Source organism: Ursus arctos, unplaced genomic scaffold (genome assembly GCF_023065955.2).
Source record: "Ursus arctos isolate Adak ecotype North America unplaced genomic scaffold, UrsArc2.0 scaffold_25, whole genome shotgun sequence".
NCBI lineage: Eukaryota > Metazoa > Chordata > Mammalia > Carnivora > Ursidae > Ursus > Ursus arctos.
In genome coordinates, this window is record NW_026622930.1 from 35,156,231 (window position 1) to 35,176,979 (window position 20,749).

The 20,749-nt window shown below is 49.8% G+C and overlaps 1 protein-coding gene across 4 annotated transcripts in view; it reads right to left on the bottom strand.

Moving 5' to 3' along the window:
- Positions 1-20,749, bottom strand: part of SYNE2 (spectrin repeat containing nuclear envelope protein 2) — a 308,022-nt gene that overhangs the window by 3,451 nt on the left and 283,822 nt on the right. For 3 of the 4 annotated variants that reach the window (XM_026486841.4, XM_048220054.2, XM_044379733.3), the window contains 13 exons: positions 18,435-18,597; positions 12,634-12,821; positions 11,960-12,110; positions 11,511-11,693; positions 9,988-10,125; positions 8,936-9,130; positions 7,547-7,829; positions 6,952-7,020; positions 5,890-6,029; positions 3,906-4,020; positions 2,644-2,846; positions 1,443-1,643; positions 369-497 (listed from right to left, as the gene is read on the bottom strand). In XM_026486841.4, coding sequence (XP_026342626.2) covers positions 369-497; positions 1,443-1,643; positions 2,644-2,846; positions 3,906-4,020; positions 5,890-6,029; positions 6,952-7,020; positions 7,547-7,829; positions 8,936-9,130; positions 9,988-10,125; positions 11,511-11,693; positions 11,960-12,110; positions 12,634-12,821; positions 18,435-18,597 — 2,158 coding nt within the window. The remainder of the gene's footprint in view (positions 1-368; positions 498-1,442; positions 1,644-2,643; positions 2,847-3,905; positions 4,021-5,889; positions 6,030-6,951; positions 7,021-7,546; positions 7,830-8,935; positions 9,131-9,987; positions 10,126-11,510; positions 11,694-11,959; positions 12,111-12,633; positions 12,822-18,434; positions 18,598-20,749) is intronic. The other variant, XM_044379732.3, reaches the window with a different exon arrangement.

Consider the following 20,749-nt stretch of genomic DNA (forward strand, 5'->3'; position numbering starts at 1 on the left):
AATAAGACTTTTCTGTAGTGGATTTAGAAAACTCCTACAGTTCATTGTGTCTGTGGAGTAATTGAGCCTATTTCCCCCCAAATGAGTCCTAGTCCCAAAGAAGAAAATACTTTTAATCGAATGGCTTTAAATGTCTCGGATATTGCTAACCACTCAGGTTCCCAGTTCCTGATACTGACTTCCTGCTTTCGGCATGGCTCTTCCTCCCTGCAAGTCCTCGTGCTTCAGAACTACAAAGGGATGCTCAGTAGACACCAACCGGACCGTGAGAACACCACACGGGCAACGTTCCCAGGACACTAGGTGAGGCTGAGTATGCACCTGACAGAGGCCAGGGGCAGTGCAGAACCCCTTAGGAAGAAACTTACCATCAGTTCTTCCCGGCATTCCAGGAGGACCTGGGGGTCTGCGTCTGGGTCCGTGACCCGAGCCTTCTGCCTCCGGCTCTCAGCACTCGCCAACCACAGTAACAGATCTTGACTCAACTCGTGGAAGTCCTTTAAAAACATACACACACACATCAGAGGATTGCCTTTTCTGTAAGGGAAGGTGTGCTGAGAAGTAGCTTGCTGGGTTAGGCCTTCATAGTATTTGTTGTTCTCGTCTTTGTCCAGTGAATAAAAGGGCCAGATTTAAATGAAATGCCAGGGGCCCAAAACAAGGAAAAGAGAAAGCAGGAAAGAGGATACAGCTGGCACAGTCCTGGGAGGCATGATGAATTCTGTCAAGTGGAAAAGTGCTAGCAGAAAGGCAGGTCTTCAGAATCCCCCGCCCCCAGCTATTACATAGAAAGACCACACAAGACCACAAAAATTACTCAACAAATCTGGATTCAGAGGCCAAGGGAGAACCCCCCACCCCCCAAGGGCAGGCTGTGGCCCAGGGACAGGGCTGCATGGGGACTTGCTGGTGGGCTTGTGTTCCGAAGATGGGGTCAGAGCTAACACGGGATGAGCATTTACCCTGTGTCAAGTGCTGGGCTGAGATTCTATGAATTTAGTCCTAAAAAGAAGCTCATGAGGTAAAGACTAGAATTATTCCCACTTTTCAGATGAGGAAACAGAGGTCTAGCAGGCACAGTGATTTGCCCAAAGTCACACAGCTACTGAAGCTCTAGAGTTGGGTTAAACCATCCTTGCTCCAGGCCAGGTCTCAATCACTCTGCTACAAGGTCCTCCGGGCAGAAGGACAGAGACGGGGCAACGTGGGGTGGCATTTCCGATCTACTGGAATGCTCGCTCGAACCCTTATGGCTAGGAGTGGGCTAGGGCAACAGGACAGGAGACACAGGGCAAGCAGCAGGTCTCTGGACAGCAGCTGGGACTCTTGGAAACAAATGGGAAAGCACATTTCCGTCACATAAGCCATATTTGTGCCAAAGCAGCCCAACGATAAAAATACTGGCTTCTCCCCCCCCACGTGGGCCCCGGGAGCCGGCGTACCTGGCACTGTAGGAGGGACTGCCGTAAGCCCTCTCGCCAGCTCTCCACCGCGCCCTGGGCCGTGTCCCAGCGCAGCCCCAGCTGGCCGACTCTACCCTGGAGCTCGCTGGACTCCGCGCTCTCGGTCTGCAGAAAGTCCTTGCTGCTCATGTTGACAGAGACCACTAAAGCCTTGTAGGTGTCAAAGGCTTTTAAGATTTCCTACCGCAGAGGAAAAAGACTGGGTGAGGCATTCTGAAAATAGTGATGTGGGGTTCATTTGAACCTCAGCGGGGAACGGATCTGCCAAACACTTCTCTGAGCTGTGGCCACAGAAACAAGGGCGACCTTGCTTGTTACTGGCTGGGCGGCATCAGGTGAGGAGCTGCCTTACAAGGTCAGTGACCTTGGCTGGCCAGTCTGGGAGCAGAGGCCCGTCTCCTGGCCGGCCGACTCAACCAGAGCCATGAATAGACCCCCCTGAGCCCTGGTTGGCTTATTTCTGGACCAGACTGAAAAGTCTTCCAGATAAAGTACACATAGTTCTCCTGCACGGGCCCCTAGATATCACAGAAGTGTTACTCCTTGGATGAACAGTAATCCCAGATACAGTAATGCACAAAGGAAAAGAACAGTCCCAATATGAAGACTACCTGGATACCCCAAACCACTGCCCTGGGTAGTCTCAGGAGCTCAGGCTCATGCTCAGGGTACCCCCAAAGTGCGGGGCTCAAGCAGCCCCTCTCCCCTGCTCCCCGGCTAGTTCTGATGGGGCAATGGCTGACCATGCGGGTGACAGACTGTTTAACAGAGCAACCACATCAGGCCACAGAATTCATCAGTAGGTGAGCAGGCACTCCTCCCCGTCCTCGGCGCTCCCCCATCAGCCTGCACAGCACAGTTGGGAGGGTGTTTTTAAGCTGCCTGGCAGTGGCCGCTAGCACCTCCGTAAGAGTCTAGCGGGGTCTTTGAGGTCAGATCTTTCCAGCACAGGGATCTGAGCCACACCTGCCCAGCGCTGCTCAGGGCTTTGGGATCATGTGCAGATGCTCTTCTGAAAACCGAAATCTACCTCCATGTCCTGGCCAGTGACAGAAGTCATGCTACCATGCCTGTCTGCAGCCTGCCACCCGCACCGCTGGCAGATGGGATGTGCTGGTCCTGCGGAGCCCATGTCCACATGCACGCTCTGAATCCCTCTCCCCTCCATGCCTGCCCTCACCTTGAGTCGCTTCACGCGGAGCTCCATTTCCCGGATATCAGAGGGAGGCTCTGCCGTCTTCAACATTTCTAGCTCTGCTTCCATTTCTTTCAGCCAAGTGGTGATGTCGGTGATCTCAGAGTTCAGCTGTTGCAAGCTTTGGTTTATTCTGAGCTGATTGTGAAGTTCCTGGGCTTGCATCAGCTCCCATCTGTCAAAGGCACCTGGAATAAAAGGTCGCCCACGAAAAGCTGCAGTAGCGCCCAGAGACTTCTCTGCTTCCGACTAGTCCAGGGTCAGGGTGAGGAAACCCGTAGGGGACACACCAAACCAGCTCGGGGTTAGGGGTCCTCGCTTCCCCTGGAGTGGGGAATAGCCTGCTTCCTGCACTCTGGTTCAAGGCCTGTGCCAGGACCCGCCCACAAAGGCTGGAATGAGGTGGGCAGCGGGGCAGGAGACCCAGCAGTGTTGCCAACATGCACCGCGGGCCCAAGTTCAACGTTTTAGTTTGTGCTGTTTGTAGGGCACTTTCTCTAATGGTCCACGAACGATCAAGTCAATGCTACTTGATTTCTGGCTTGAGTCATTACTTTTCTAATTATTGAACCTGTCTCATGAGGAGACACCTGACAACTAACCCTTTGGTCATCATCTTCCTGTCTGATCTCTACATCCAGGTGACGTCGTTAAAACATGCACTTCATCCTATAAGGCTCATTCTGCCAATATTTAAAGAACAGTTTTTAAAGTAAACAGCTTAGGAATTTGTTCATAAATACGAGTCAGCTGATTCTGTTTTTGCCTTAAAAAATTTTTTTTAAATAAAAAAAAGTAATCTGTACACCCAACGTGGGGCTCGAACTTACAACCCCAAGATCAAGAGTTGCATGCTTTACCAGCTGAGCCAGCCAGGTGCCCCACTAGTGCCCCACGAATCAGCTGGTTCTAAGATAACAGTGGCTGCTATAGGCTAACTTCAGCTCTTTGGGCGGATTATTATCCACGTTGGTTTTTTTTTTAAGGTGGGGGAGGGGCAGAGGGAGAGAGAGAATATGAAGCAGGCTCCCCACCCAACACAGAGCCCCACACAGGGCTCGATCTCACAACCTGGAGATCATGACCTGAGCTGAAACCAAGAGTCGGACACTTACCTGACTGGGCCACCCAGGCGCCCTTAACTGTTCAATTCTTAATGTTCTGTTGAGCAGTGACTTAAAGTAAATGCTTGGCTAACCCAAAATATGGACTTCACCTGTCCTGACAACTGCCTAACTTAACCGTACCTGACTGCTGCCCGCTGAGAGCGGCCAGGCCTTCGTCTTCCTGCCGTGAGCTGCCGTTCGAGACTCTGGAGCCTCCTTTGCCACCATCAGTGCCCGGGGGTAACAGCAGCTTTACCTAGAATGAACGAGTTTTTACATTACCATTTGTAAAATTTCAAAGTCTGTGTGAAGAGTATCTCAGTTCATAGTAACAGGCACGAAAGGAAGATATGGGACCTCTTTCCTTCGAAGGGTAACCTGCTGTTCACACGGACGTTCTTCCCTGTATGGGGTGCATTTATAAGCAAGCAGAGCTGACGACAGAAATAAAGGCCTGGTCAAGGCCGAGATGGTGGGGAAGCAGGTGAGATGTCAGGGTTGGAAATAAAAGGGCCTAATTGGGGGCTTCCTAACACTCCTCAAATGAACCGTGCAAAAAAAGTTAAAAACCACTGTTGGTCTGCCAGGTTCTTCCTGTGTGCTCACCTGCACGGTGTTCTGCAAAATTCAGTCCTCCCTCCTGGTCACTCTGCAGAGCTGGCTGGCAGATTACCGCCAGGAATCGGAAACACAGAGGCCAAATCTGCCTCCGGGGGCCATTCATTACCAAGCATTTATCTTTCACTGCACGTACTGACGCTTCTGTTAGCGCAGACTTTGCTGGGCTATTGTTACCTCAGGCCTTTCCAAAAATAAATGTATCCTTTTTAGAAAAACCATGCTTTCTTTGGTCTGTGTCCATACGACCTACTTGTGTGGTATGCAAAACAAAACAAAACAAAACAACCCTCTTCAGATTTCTGGTGACAAGCCTGGTTTCAGACACACACACAAAAAGGGTGGGACTTCTGCAAACGGCCAGGTGAGGAACACAAGCTTATTCACTGGGAGAGGCCAAACCAGGCCCTGGATACAAAGCAAAGGTGAGGTGCTGGGGTCCCTCTCCCCCAGACTGTCAGGTCTTGTTCCTCATCCCACAGGGACAGATTAGGACTGACAACTGCTTGCTAAGCACGAGGAGGAGTGGCTGAACTGAGCATGGCAGCCCGCTGTCAAATGACTTGAGTCTGACTGTGTCCAGGCAGAATCTTCTCCAATTATCTAGCAATATTCACTCTTAGACACAGAGGGCACTTTGAGGACTAATCCAGTGATGCTCGCACTGCTCTGGTTTCTCTAAAAGATGATTATTAAAAGCACACACAGACATTTTAATTCCAACTTGCTTGTCACTAATTCTCTCTACTAGGGATGACCCGGAGCCAACATTAAATCCCAGGCTGGCTGCCCCCGGCAGCTGTGTTGCCAGAGCATGCCAAGGACTCATGTTGCCGGAGGAAAACATAGTGAAGAACAACAGTCACGGTTATAAACACTAACAACAAACCACATACGGTAGCAGTGGTAATAACAGTAACAGTGACCACTTGTCAGGGCCTTCTTTATACCTCTGTACAAATCAATCCTAACAACAACCACGTAAAGCAGATTTATCCTCAGGTGAGGAAGGCTTCCAGAGGCAAGGCAAAGTGCTCCGGTCCCAGGGCAGTTTACCGGTAGGGTTAGGAATCAAACCTATGTCTACACTAGCACACGGCCAAATCTTCCTGAATATGAAGTCAGTGTGTTTTGAACAGGCTGTGTAGTTGAAAGGTAACTAGAACACAGTCTGGGAGCACAGGAGCAGCTCGGGAAAGGCGGCGCTTTGCTTCCCCGCTCCTTGCGTGGACGACTGGCTCAACAGTAATAATCACCGCCCCATCATGTCAATGTGCACAAAGACTGTTCTTGGCCAGAAACCAGTCTGTAACTCCAGTCTGTCTTGCCAGGGTTCCAATGACGTATAGACAGCTCAGCAGAGACACCATCACCCTGGGAAAACCAGCTCAAAATATGCTTGAAAAGCGAGCATGCGCAGCATACACCAATATCCCTCCCTCTCTCTGAAAAATTTCAATTCTTACTCATGCACTTGGGTGATATTCTCAGTGCACTCAAGACTTACATAGGCTGGCTTATAAGGGGTGCTGGCATCTGAGGGGATGGTCTGTACATTCCTATCACCTCCCATTTGTTTGTAGCGATGCTTGGGGCAGGAAGGGCTGTCAGGAACATGCCACGAGTGGTCTTCAGGAAGGGATTTACCTGAAACAAAACATAGCAAATGACAGTCCGTTCTCGCCAACCAACCAAAGGATTTATATTTAGTTACACAAAAAAGGTCATGGGTAACATGGCATCAGGTTATAGTATAATATGAGTTCTGCAGCTTTCCTTGCAAAGCATGCATGTTTGCAAAATGTCAGTATGTCCCGGAAGGGAATGAAATGAGAGTCATGCAACTGAGCAGCATTGTGCCTTCACTAGATGGGTTCACAATGGAGTACAACGCACGTATGGTTTTTTGCAGGATGAATGGTGTTTTGGAGCTGGGGCATCTAGTGGTGGGGTCATGGGCAGCAAGGCCGGGGCCGGGGGCCAAGAGGACTGAAGGCCTCTCAGATGTGGGGGAGAGTGCACATCAGGATGGACTTGGGGACCAAAGGGCCGCTCGCGGCTCGACCCCACCACTGCACAGGGGGATGGGGCAGGGAACAAAGGTTAGAGCTGCAAGTCAAGGAAAGGAAGGTTTCTTCTCCTGTGGCAAATGCAACAGTATCTTTCCCCCCACCCCCCCGCCCATCCTCTTCCCAGGAAACACCGTAAGCAAGGAAGGAAGTAGTTCCAAACCGAGCCACCATGAAGAAAGCTTGGCCTATGCCAAAGAACTTCACTTAGATGGGGGGAAAATAAAAACTTTAAAAGGCAGCCTGAAAAATCCCCTTCTGCACAGGCCTGGCAGGGGAGGAGAGAGATGGCGTGGGGCCCGCTCTTGTGTGGGCGGGGTTTGTCAGGAGCACGCAGGTATGTGTGAGTACGGCAGTGCAAATACACCATGACACAAGGACCGAGGCGCATGGTGTCCACAGAAGGCAGAGGTCAGACATGACATGGGAGCGAGGTTTAGGATGCAGTGTGCGCCACAGGACGCTGCCATGTTGAGACACATGCACGGGCAGGGGCCTACCAGAAGACGCTTTCAAAGTTTTTGTGGTCATTTTAAGATATGCCTCAGGATTTTCAGGGATTTCTACATCTGAAAAAGAATAATGTCATTGTCCTCACTGCAGGCGTCTGTACATGAATGCCCAAGTATTAAAACAGTAGAAACATTGTCAGCTGGGAGAAGAAAAGTAACTACCCTTTATCTATTTTATTAAAAAGCTTTAAAAAACCAAAAGATTTTTTTTCCAGCCAACTCTTGACTGTCTGAAGCAGCGGTGGGAGTGGGGGAGTCCACGGAAAGGATGGAGACGATCTACCGATACTCTGAGAACCTCAACGGAAACGTTCCCTGATGAGCCTCCCAGACAGCCAGAGCCACCAGGACATAGCCTTCATGTCCCAAGGTGAATTTCATTTCTTTTTCCCTTTCATTCCGCCTGTGACAGGAGTGAGCCACTCTCAGGTCAGTCAAAGTGGGCAGGAACACAAGAAGCCACAGAGGGCTGAGTCGGCCATGAGCTGGACTCTGGGCCATCCAGAGTTGGCCGTGTCGCTAAGGTGCTAAAAACGTAACCAAGCGGGTCAACGTCAAGGGCTCCGGAGACCCGGGCCGTTACCTGACAGTGCGCTGTAGTACGGGCCTTCCTCGTCATCTTCATGGGAGGACGAGCCCCCCACGTCCCCCGTGTGATCCCACTCCAGAGGGATGGAGTCCACGCTGACAGGGGTCTCGCAGCCAGACCGCTCGGGCCCCGGCGCCGGGGGCACCAGATGACAAAGGGACTGAGGAGACGAGGGCTCCTCGCTCTCTCTCCTTTTACGCCAGGAGTCGGCCCGGATCTCTCTGGGGTCCTCCATGTCCGTTTCATTCTCTGAGGCCTCTTTTTCCTCTTCCAAGCCCTAAAGAGGGATGTCCGGTTTTCAGAATGAGCCAGATTACAGGCTGCCGCGGGTGCAAGGAGCGCCGAGGGCCTGTCTAGCAGCGCCTGAGAATGACCACCATCGGCATTTCTGTGGCAGCTTTCAGAAAGCTTCAGGTTCCTGGGGCCCATCTGTGGTTCTTCTAATTTAGACTCTTCTAGTGTGGGGCCTAGAATCTGTATTTTTCCTAGGAAAAATCTGAAATTCGGTGATCTAAGTCAAACAACTTTAGCTAGAAAATAAGAAATGGTGGTCAAAGTTTCATTGGTGGTTAATGGCCGGTTTACTCCAACAATCAAAAAATTAAAAAAAAAAAATTTAAAGGCCATTCTTATCCTCAATCTTATCGGTCAGGATTTAGAACCTTATTCTCCCTATGTTGTAATGCTTTGGCCTAAAAAAAGGGACTATAAACTGCTATGTTTAGAAATGAGGGAATTGTACTGTAATTTTAAAGGCCAGGTCCGATGAAGAAAGAAGTATCAAGTTAGCCAGTTGGGGACACAAAGAAGAAAAAAGCGACCAGTCATGTCGGTCAATATGGTCATCGTGAAAGCTTCTGGCGCACGAAGGCAATGAACACTGAGTAATGGCCTGAACCCTACCTGGACTTCCCAAAAGGTCCCTCTGTTGAGGGCAACTTCACAGTTGCTTTGGAAGAACGGATGCTTTTGTCACTTCAGTGGTGAGGACAAAGCACCAGAAAGGCACAGATATTAAAAATTTCCAGACACTAAGAGGAACAGGCCAACCCATTCCCAAGTTACCACTGTAAGCAAAACCAGAACAAGTGTCACCGCATCCTCGGGATGCGGACCTGTCGGGCAAGCCCCGTACCGAGGAACACATGGGAAAGGTCGGAGGAGCGAGAACTTTCCCCAGTGCCGCCCCTTCCACTGGACAATGGGAGCCCCCAAGGAAGTGTCACTCCACAGTAATAACAGCTGCAATAAAATGGGTCCCCCCCCTTTTACCATAAAACACATCACAGCTGACCACTGCACAGATTTCCCAGCTCTTTAAAACTTCGGTCCAAGGTCAAGTGTGAGTCGCCCGGGGCCGCCCGAGCGCGGCGCTCCCCTTACCGGGGCGTGGGAGGTGAGCCTGCGGTGGAAGCGGGAGACGCGGCCGAAGACTTCCTGGCAGTACCGGTGCAGCTCCTCCAGCTCGTCCTCGATCAGCACGGCGTCCAGCGGCTCGCTCTTCTGGATCAGCTGCTCCCCGAAAACAATGAGCTGATCGATCTTGTTGGTGTTCAGTGTAATTTCCTGCTGGAAACCCTATTCCGAAGAGGAGAAAGAAAGGATTTCAGAGAAGGGACGTTTTCCCGAGGATCCAGCGTCTGCTGCTTTGAACCAGGCCGTAGAAAAGGCATCCCAGGGTTACCGCGGCCTTGCTCCTGCACCAGTACTCTAGCTTTGTGGATTTTTAACAAGGCGACAAGACTGAATCATCTAAAATGACTTACGTGATTTTTTTTTTCCCCTCTCCCTTCTGGGCAGGGACTGGAATTTTCCAATTACAATAATTCTAAAAGTTTGGCAGGGATAGACATTGACTGCTATTGGGTGTGAGGGAGAAAACTTGTCTTATTGACGCTTGGTGGAAACAGAAAATTCCCCATAATAAACCACCCACGGGCATTTGCTTCTGCTGACACAATAATCATCTCATGGGTGCCATTATATTAGGGAAGGCACATTTCTATTTTTCAACTGCTTTTAAAAGCCAGGGAGGGAATCATAGTGAAATACAGATATGTGGGAGAGCGGACGAGATCTGTTCTTGGCCCCACTCTTGATATAGATTCTCCTCCTGTTACCCCTCCCGCCCCCCACATGTTGCACTCAGACTCGAGAGCTGGGGAAAGAGCATCTTACGAAGTTCTGTTTGGAACCTCAAGAGCGTTCTCCCCACGGGCGATTATAAATGACAGTAACGAGTCTTGTTCCAATGGCCCCTTGACTGTAAGGAATAGCATCCTCGGCCATGACCACCCCGGACACAGGTGGGTGCAGCCTGGCTGCTTTCACACGGCTGGAATCTGCTCTCAGGGTATCAGGGGATGTTTGTCCTTGGCCAGCTCTCCCTCGCCAAGGTGCATTGTTCTGAGAGGGGCCGATGAAGCAGGCCTTACGTTCAGCTGGCGCATCTTGTCATCGGCGTCGCTCTCCGAGAAGTGCTCCACGTTGGTCAGCTGCAGGTCCATCTCCGTGAGCCACACCAGAATGCTCTCCCTGGTCCCCTCGAATTCCTCCCTTTGGTTGGTGAAATGCTGTCAAAGGGGGGGATTATCACGTTTGTTTTGATGGCACAAGAGCGTTCAGGCAGACAGCAAGGTTATTTTTGGCCAAGAGGAAAGGGTACCCCCAGAGGCCCACAGGGCATCAGGGGGCCAGCGTGGGGTCAGGAGCCTGGGCTCTGGTCCTGGCCGTGTGAGAACAAACAAGCCCCCCCAACTTCTCTGAGGCCTCGTGTCTTCACTGGCAAATTAGGGTGTGGGGATGTTGACTATGGTGCCGAGGATCCTTTTAGCATTTGAAGTTCTACAATTCTCCAGGTTGGTGATGTTCCCACCCTGCCCTCTGAGGAAGCCCCTCACCGTGCAGACCAGGCACCCTACCCGCTGCTACCTTGTTAGCCTTCCGCGGAAGCTGCTGCTTGAAATAGCAGCTTCCAGATGGAGACGTACTGATCTCAGCCTGGCCTAGTGCCCCATGTGCCTTCACGGAGGTAACCCTGAACGTGTTCCCTCAGAGAAAGAAGACCCAGACTTATCACCTCCAATTAAGGAAGCCTCTTGGGTTACCACCTCATCGATGGGCAGCTGATTCTCAGACAAACGTAGCATTCAGTGCCAAACAAGGGTTTACACTGGTCACGGCCGAATCAGCAGATCAAGAAATTAATGCATGGGGTTGTCTGAAAAGCTAGCCCATTTCTTCCTGAGGGTTTTTAAAAAAAAAAACCCACCCAGATTCTCCTCATCTTAGAATGATCTCAAGAGCGTTCTGCCCTGAGAACAGAAGCAGGGATTAAAATCACTTCCTGCAGCCACAAACCACACGGGTCCTGTCCGTCTACACCTAGACTCACAAAGGTTCATGTGCCGTGTCTCCTGCAGTACACAAATCTTCGGTGAACGTCTACATTCAAAAATCAACCCGAGCCTCTGAGGTTAGGTCAATGTGCTCTGAAATTCGGGGGGGGGGGTGCTAATCGCTGTCCCCCAGCTCCACGATGCAGAGGGGGCTTTGTCTGCATCTCTCATAGTGCAAGACCAGTGGGACACACAGAAACGGGCAGATGGGCAAGGCAGGTTTCCTTGCAGGCCTAGAGGCACCCGGCCTGACCTCGTGATGGCAGCGGCCCGGACCCTGTGGGCAGCCCGTGACCCAACGTGCCGACCTTTAGGGTTTATGGAAGTCGGAAAAAGATGTGCCTGGCACCACAGATCACAGACACAGGCCCTGCCTCCGAAGCCTATTCTTAGGCAAATAACCTCCTAACAAAAGACTCAAGGTTGGCAGCTTTGGCTTAAAGCGCAGGGCAAGCTGTTGCAAGAGCACGAAGACACCTCCGCCTGAACCGAACTCTACGCACTGCTCTGCTACAAGCCCGACGCGGCTACAGACAGGGCGGGGGGCTAGCCGAGGTTACTCTGAGTCTCCGCAGCACGGCCGTGACCCGCCTCTGGAGGGTGTCCCAGCGCTGGTTGCCCTCGTGCGCCATCTGCTTCAGCCTGCTGGCCGTGTCGGTGCGGTTCTCGCGCGCCAGCCGCCGGTACTGCTTGTTGATGAGCTCGAGCTGCGTCAGCCTCTCGTGGATCTGCCGCTGGAAGGCCTGCGGCGCACACACGGGCGCGTGAGACCCAGGCCGGCGCGCCCCAGACCGCGCTCCGGAGGCCGACCCCCGGGCCGCCACGGCCACGGAGAGCCCACCTCCCCTGCTCTGCTGCGGAGAGCGGCCTCTCGAGCTCCCCGCGTGCCGCTCGGCACGGATCGGTCTCGCGGGGCGAAGCTGCCGTGGCAGCTGCCGGCGGGTGTGGACGGGGCGGCCCCGGCGGCGGCTCGGGGAGGAGCGCCGGCTGGCGGGGCTTTGGGCTTTACCTCGAACCTCTTCAGCTCTTCTTTGGCACTCGTGTACAACACCTCTGAGGAATTCGGATAGGCTGCCGTCCTCTCGGCGGACTTGAGCCAGTCCTCGAAGCGGGAGTAATCATCTAGAAATTTCTGCCACAGGCGCCAAGTCTCCTCGATTCTGGCAGGAGGAAAGCATCTCAGTGTAAGCCATCCGCTTCAACCGTGAGCTGTCATCTGTTTTCCCGCCTTGACTGGTCCCATTCCCAACACCCCTTGCACTACTGGAGAGGGGTAGAGACCCTGATATCCCTCTTCTAGGAAATAACCGGGAACATCCCCTTCTTGGTCAGGTCACCTTCCTCCTGGGGACTGCCCCTCAAAGCTCCTGCTTCACAGAGGCTGACCAGCAGGAGACAGGGCTTCCCTCCACTGCTTCGTAGCTAGGGACACAGACGCACAGTGGCCACAGTGGCCAGCCGTGGTTACACCTCACGACACAGGACTGCTGGGCAAAGCCGTTACCCCGATTATATTTCTCTTGAATAATTCATTGCGTGAGCACGCTGACACCTACTGAGCCCTCTCTGCCCGTAGCCTCGGAAGTGAAGCGAACGGAACACGGCTACTGTTATTGAGGGGAGAAGGACGCCCTGCGTTGGGAGGACCGTGTTTCAAACGTTCAGGGGCAGCTCGGTTCTTACTTCATTCGCCGTTCCATCGACATGGCGCAGATGTTCCTCCAGCGTCTGTCCAAGCTTCTGGTGGTCTGCTGGATGGAGTCGCACTCGGTCTCGTTGGCACAGGCATCAGAGTCATGCAGGAGGACATCACAGATGTTAAACACAGACTCCACGCCCGCGCTGTGTTGTTCGATGTCTCGCTGCAGGTCCTATGGTTGGAACAGAGTAAGGAGCACCTTGAGGTGCTGCTGGTGGTGGTGACGGTGGGACGACTGGCATCAGAGGCTCTCCACTCCCCCACCCTTCTTGCGGCCCAGGTGCATGGCCACCTCCGATCAGCAACGAGGACTGTGTCTCTCTCATCTCTGTGCAACCCCTGTGCTGTGGCACCTGACACAAACTGGCCGCAATTGGGATTTGTTTGCTGAACTGACGAGAGGGGTGGGAAAGCAGGAGAACCCTCTCCTGAGAGCCCATGTCCCCACCGACTCCGGGAGGCAAGGGATCCACTCCATACCACCTGAACGCAAGGGCCCCCCATTGAGACATGGCTCCAGGGAGGTCTTCCTTGGGGGTCTCTTCAGCAGGACCTGAAACTTCAGCAGAACTCTTAACCTTTCATGGGTCCCAGAACTCTTAAATCTACTGAGGCCTTTGTGCCCACACACGCCAAATCATGCCCATCCTAGGGCTCCATAGGCCCAAGGGAAGAGTTTGGGACCCTACTTTCCCAACGGATGGGACCCAACAGAGGGGATGGTCTCTCTGGAGTCCTGCGATGGTGACAGTGCCGCTCCCGGATTCAGGAAAAAGAGCATTCATGAGGAGACAATGCATGGTTATGGGGAAAAATGAAAAACTTAACAATAAACACAGCATTTTCAGGTATCACCCGGAGAATATTTCTTCTGCGCACCATGGGAGTGCTGGAGGAGGAAGAGATAAGGAGACTGTTTTGCTGGAATTAGACTTCTTCAGATATCTAAAATCTGTGATAAGTGACAACAGAGCACGCCACTAATCTTAGTATCCAAAGACATGAAGAAATAATAAAGACAAAGCTAAATAAGCCGCTGTTAACTAAAGCTCCCTGGAGTCAACAAAATTCAGTTTACAGGAGAGATTATTTTATAAACTGCCTGCCACCATCTACAGAAAGGCAACATAAAGTTCATGCCGCATCACCTCAGTATTTAATGATTTTGAAATTACTGTTATTAGAGACTACTAATATTTTCTTGCTTTTTTTCTTTTTTTTTTCTTTTCTTTTTTTTTTTTTTTAAAGATTTTATTTATTCGACAGAGATAGAGACAGCCAGCGAGAGAGGGAACACAAGCAGGGGGAGTGGGAGAGGAAGAAGCAGGCTCATAGCAGAAGAGCCTGATGTGGGGCTCGATCCCGGATCACCAGGATCACGCCCTGAGCCGAAGGCAGACGCTTAACCGCTGTGCCACCCAGGCGCCCCTCTTGCTTTTTTTCTGATAAAGGTACAGTTTTGATCATTCTCTGTCCAGGTGGATATGAAGGAAGAAAACGCTAATACTGAAACCACATTTAAATTAAGCAGTTTTTAACAGGATCCTAACTGATTAAAAACAAACAGCACAAAGTTATGCTACAAAAATATGTTCTGGGGGCACCTGGTGGGCTGGGTTGGAGGAACATGTGACTCTTGGTCTCCGGGCCGTGAGTTCAAGTCCTGTGTTGGGTGTAGAGATTACTAAAAAATAAATACACTTAAAAAAAGAAGAAGAAAAAAGAAAATGTGTTTTTTAGTTTGTCACCCTACGTGTCCTGTGAAGAGACATGAGAAGGGTGATTTTTTTTAACCTCCTGAGTCCAGGACAAATGGTGGAAGTCTTCCCGGGGTCCACGCAAGCACCAGCTTTATAATTATTAGGTTTAAACAGAATTCAAACTTTAAGAATTCTTGTTGGCTCACAGAATTGTCATGAGCCTTCCTAAAATTTACTGGCATTGATAAATGTCTCTTGACTTTATTAAAATAATAAACAAGGAATCCTAACATTGGTGCTGAGTAACAGTGGTGATTTTAATTGAAAAATGGTACCTGCCCCTGACCTCACCTGATAGGGCTGGGTAGGATCTGGTTGAAAAGTACTGAGAAAGTCTAGTCTACAGATAAATGTGACTGCTGCATATTTTAACAGACTCGTTGCAGTTTCTCTACCTTATCTGTTCAGCTTATATTGAGCAAAACCGCTACTGAGAACTGATTAATACACAGGGTGAATCTGGGAGCAAGAAATGAGCTCTACAATAGTTTATAAAAGACCATCAACATTTGGGTTAAAAAAATTCAAAAAATTTCAAAATTTCCAAAACAAACTTTGCAAACACTGCAGAATGACCTACTGATTTTGTACTATGTACTGGTTACTTTAAAAATATGTAGTGAACCACATTTAAAAATGCAAACCACTTAGGTGCTAAATGACTGACATTTTATGAACCGAAACCATCTCAGCACTAGTCCCACTGAGGCAGCAGTATGCACAGTAATTAGATCTAAAGAACTGTTCAAGTGCAATTTGAAGAATGGGACCTAAGAAACAACATAAAACAAGGTAAAAGACTTTTGCCAATGGTTCTGGAAACAGGCTCCGGGCTCCCCGTTTGTTTTGTGTTTCTGTTCCTGAGTAGGTAACAAAGAGCTGTGAAGCTGGGAAAGAGTAGGTGTGGGGGGGGGGGATGGGGGGATGAGGAGGAGGAGGAGGCACAGTGAGAGGGAGAGGAGGAGAATGCAACCAGGAAGGAGAATACAAAAGGAAACCAGAAAAACAAGATAAGGGGGAAAAAAAGAAAGAAGAAAGCAAAGCCAGCCGAGGCGGGGTGGTGACTCTGGGGGAGGGGCATGGGCTGGCAAGCCAGCGGAGCAGAGTGGTCGAGTGGGAGTGGTTTACGAGGTTGGCATGAAGCTGAGCGCACCTGCTGGGAAGGGGGTTGGTTTCTGGTATTACAGAATGGGGAGTAAGGAACAGCACTCTCTCCCAACGTCACTGTATGACACCTACAGGGAACCGGGAAAGCAAAGAAAACAGGAGAGAAATGCAGAAAGCTTAAGGGAAGTGGTTCATGGTTTGAAAGTGTTACAAAGGTTGCTACCACTTCCTTTGCATTTTGAAGATGATACGTTCCACAAAAATAACAACATCACCCTTACTACCCAAGGAGTTCTACGTAAAAGAAACACAAAGGACTCTGATAAGGTTTGACTTCTTCCCTAGGGTGCTCCCAAGAGCATGACCGTGAGGATCTCGGAAGCACGGTTCCTAGTCACTTTTGGGGGCCTGACGGATTTTGCAGAAGGCACTACTACGTGATCCCAAGCTTTTAGGTCTTATTTCTCGAAATAATCATGCAACTTATTATATTTAACTAAAGACAGAAACACAAGTAAGGTTTGTTTTTTGTTTTGTTTTTTTAATGGCCCATGCATAATTCTTTTGTGTGATACATTTGTTTTTTGTGGTTTTGATGGAGCCTTAAGGTCTGGTTTGAGTATTAAAAAAAATTTTTTTTTAAATAAAAGTACTGAAAGTTTCCTGAGGACATCTGTGGTAGGCAGAATATTGGCCACCCAAAGATGTCCCTGTCCTTGTCCCCGGAACCTGTGAATATGTTTGGCAACCTTAATCCTCTGTTGGCATGTAGCCTATCAGCTGATCTTCACATCCTGGATTACCCAGGTGGACCCAGCATGATCCCAAGGGTCAAGTGGCAGAAGGAGGTAGAAGAGTCAGTCAGAGGGAGAAGGGACCCTGACAGAAAAGCACAGACAGATGCAAGGTTGCTGGCTCTGCAGATGGAGGAAGGGGCCATGAGCCAAGCAATGTGGGGGCCTCCAGAAGCAGGAAAGGGTGAAGAAGCAGATTCTTCAATAGGGCTGCCAGCCCTCCTGACACATTCATCTTAGTCTGGGGTTGGATTTCTGGCCTCAGAACTCCAGTAAGATAATACACTTGGGGTAATTTGCTAAATTTGCGGTAATTTGTCAAAGCAATCATAGAAAACTCATACATCTCACTTCTCCACGGTAATGGTCGTCCTGAACACCGACTCCTTAAATTGCTTGGATTACTATGAGATAGGAATCCCGTGACAGTGATTCTGAGTTCAATAAAGAAGGAAGCTTCAAATCAAACCGAGTGAATTTATGGACCATTTCAAAACAGGACCAAACAACGCCAGGAGGATGGGCAGCTGTTCCAAATTGTACCCTTTGGGGGAATACACTCCCTGCAATTTGATGATGTTTTGGCAAACCTCAGATTTATAAAACGTTAACACACATTATGGGCCCTGCCAAATTTAGCCAGTCATTCTTTAAGAGGAAAAACATACTCAGTTCCTATACTATTTACCTGAAAAAACTCACCAGGCAGGGTAAATTGTTATTTGCAAGGCCTGTCTGTAAAGAGACTGTTCAAGAAATTCACCCTAGTGGATCGAACTTGCAAATTAAGTCGATAAAGTCCAGCAGCTGTGACTCCAATGAGAAGGGCATTAAAATCTCTGCAATGTCCATTAACATGGTACTTATATCAGTATTCCTTTCTCCAGAAAGCAAAGACAGAACTGAGATGACCTCAATGAAAAGGACATACTTAAATTTCTGCAGCTAACTGCCCAAACCAGTATTTTTACTTCATAGCCTTGCTAAATCATACTAACTTGAAAGTCAGAGAATAGGCGTTGTTTACAAACAGTAACAGTAATAGACTGAATAAAGATCTAAGTCAAGAGGAATGTCAAATACTTGGCTCTATTTTGCGGTAGCAGGAGATGTTACTCATTACTATTAAAACGATCAACTTGAACTCAAGGGAATTTGTCATTAATTTATCATCACCTTCTGCCCTTGAATCTGTGAGAGAGGTTCAGCCCCCAATTCTTTCTCTAAGAGCAGCTGTTACGTGTGGGTGAATCTTCCTGGTGTGCTGACAGACAGCAAACACCAAGGTTTGGAGGTAAATGTGAGGAGAACAGATAGGAGTCTGAGAACCTGATGACAACCATATTGCTTATATGGTCAAAACGCAATCTACTCCTGGGTCTAAGAAAAACCCATGAAGGTGAAGGAAAGCTACCGAAAGGCTACTATAAACTTAATTTTAAAAATGAAGATAAGCTCCAGGCACTGCACATGAGAATGAGCATGGAATGTGAGTCGATGGGAGGGCAGGAAAGTGCATTCGGTAAGTGTGTGGCATCAGCAAGCACCCACCAAAGTAGTGTGATGGTAACACCGGCAGGACTCAGTGGGTTCATGCTGGGGAGTTCCCAGGGTTGGCTCAGAGGGTGCATAACCGATGAGAGACACTGATGAGGGAGCGCTGCAGGAGCGGCTTCCTAAGCTATTGGCCTAAATGTCTTCCTTTTTACACTTTTTTTGTTTGTTTGTTTTGGGAAGGTCTATCAGATGATCTGTTGTCCCATGAAAACTTCACTTGGTTAGAAAATTTTCCTTTCAATTCATTGCCCTCTAAAACTATAGTCACAAAACAAACATCCAAGTTAAAAAAATATATAAGCAAAACACCTTATTTACCACTAAGACCTACATCTCAAACATTATTCAAAGCAGTTCACAAAGAGATGCGTGAATGGGGCAGAAGACGGGCACACAAGAGATGGCCTCACACGTACAAGCACCCGGACAGGTGGTCAGTTTTCTCTGGAAAAAACGAGCCGATGTTATGAAATGTGAGCATGCTAAAGGACGCAGCCAATACGGGGAAGGCTTGAGTCAGCAGGTATCACAGACACCTGTACTCTTACAAAAGCTTTCTTTCCTCACCTGCTGCTCGGCGAGCCTCTTCTGGATCTCTTGATCGTCACAGACGTCATACACGACAGGCTTAGAGAGCTCTGACTCAATTCGAGCCAACCAGGTACGAAGGTTGCTCATGTTTTTGTCTAACTGCTGAATAAAAGCAAAGGTCTCCTTCAGCTTCTTCACCCTAAACATATTTGCAGGAAAAAGAGGGGTAAAAACCCAAAGCCCAACGGTTAGTGGTGACAAGAACGTGCCAACCAAGGTGTCACAGTGTAAAAAGCAACTTATGTTATTGATTTTATAGCAGGAACAGCTCTCACATCACAGAGTTTTCGCAGAATATGTAACCCTTTACAAAACCGCTGGTCTGGTTGACTTTCAAATGGGCTAAGCGTTCATCTACCTATGCAAATACGAAGTCCTATCATCCCAAAGTGGGATCCCCTGAGACCCAGTACGTCTTTCTGGGGCTCCCGAGGAAAGAGTAGATGCCATCTCATTCCCTTGAGGTTAAAATAACCACACTTGGGGCGCCTGGGTGGCTCAGTCGGTGGGGTGTCCAACTCTTGGTTTCAGGTCAAGATCGTGGGTGTGAGACTGTGCTCCTTGTCAGGCTCCGCGCTCACGGTGGAGTCCGCTTGAGATTCTCGGCCTCTGCCCCTCCCCCTGCATGCACGTGTGCGTTCCCTCTATAAATGCATAAATAACATCTTTAAAAATAAAATAAGCACACTTGATTTCTGTCCAGTTTCTGTCTTGGGTATACGCCGAGACCGCAGCAGCCAGGGACTTTCCCCGACAGTTTAAAGAATTTACATGCCTGGCTCATTTGGTGGTATCTGGCCCGCGAGGCTTCTCGTGGGCCTCTCTTCTTGAGCAAGCACCGAACAGGAGCTAAAGCCCACCATGTCCGGTCTAAGGGGTTGAGGGAGCCTCACACATACACCCAGCCCATTATGGGGCGGCTGTATCAGCCAAAAGGGGAGCAGGGAGTGTGGTGGGGAGCAGGGCAAAGACAAGCTGCAAGCACAGTCCTGAACCATCTGCCTCCGACACAGCGTGGCAATCTGAACGAGCGCACACGCGTCGGTGCACTGGGTGAGCTCACTGGCACACCGACGTACTGTCAAGGGGAAATGACACAGCGGCTAGGAAAATAAACTTCACGTAGATCCTGAAAAAAATCCTTCTCTATAATCTGCCTTCACGGAAGTCCCAAAGTGAGTGAGGGCTTGTTCTGGTGATCTGTGGGTTTCTTTTTTTTTTTTTAATTAATTACTTTGAGAGAGAGAGAGGAAGTGAATGAGCATGCGAGTCGGGGGAGGGGCAGAGGGCGAGACTCTTCAAGCAGACGCCCTGCCGAGCTTGGAGCCCAATACAGGGCTCGATCTCACGACCCATGAGATCATAACCTGAGCGGAAACCAAGAGTTGGGCGCTTAAACCACTGAGCCACCCAGGCGCCCTGGTCTGTGGGATGCTTAGTGAATCCCAGAGACTTGGAGTGATAGCTGCAATGCAGTTCCCAGCTATCAGTACTCATGTTACCAGGTGCTGTCAGAACTCCATCCTGTACCACAAGAAAGAGAAACTGAGGCACTGGCTCCAACCTGTCAGAGTGCACTGCACTCCCTGTTACCTTCATTTCTTCTTGGACTGCCCATCAACAGATGCCGACCACCCTCCTTGCCCCCTACCCAGCTGTGGTTCTGTGGCCAAAAGGCACATTCTAGATGGTAAGTCTGATCCATTCACGCTCAAATGCTTCCACAGTCCTCACCCTACCCCAACATACCAGTTTAACACCGTGACCTTTTCAGGTCATGAAGCGTTCAGCGGCCTCTCTCCATCCCAGCACTCTGCAAAATGGCTCTCCTTCCCTTCCCCTGGAGTGTCTACCACTGCTCACCAAAGACACTGAGGGCCCCTGGCCCACGTGCTCCCGCAGCACCCGGGACCTCCTGCCCCGTGTTGTGTCCACATCCCTCATTCGCCGTGCACCTGTCACGACACTGTCCGCGCTAGCCAGGCTGCACGGGCTTGCCGTCTCTGCACGCACATACCCCCACTCCGCCCGGTGGGCAGGTGCTACTGACAAACATTTGTTGCAGAATAAATGTGTATGAGCACTTCCACGACATGCTATTATTTAAGGAGACCAGGGAATTATGTGTGTTTTAATTTTTAATTTTTACTTATTTTTTATTTTTTGCATCCTACCACCAACCAAGTCAACCCTGCAGACTGACTCTTACCTCCAGCTCTATTACCAGCTAGTTTTAGGATTTAGGGAAAATCCTTTTACTTCAGCATCCTCAACTCTAGTAGGCTTCTGAG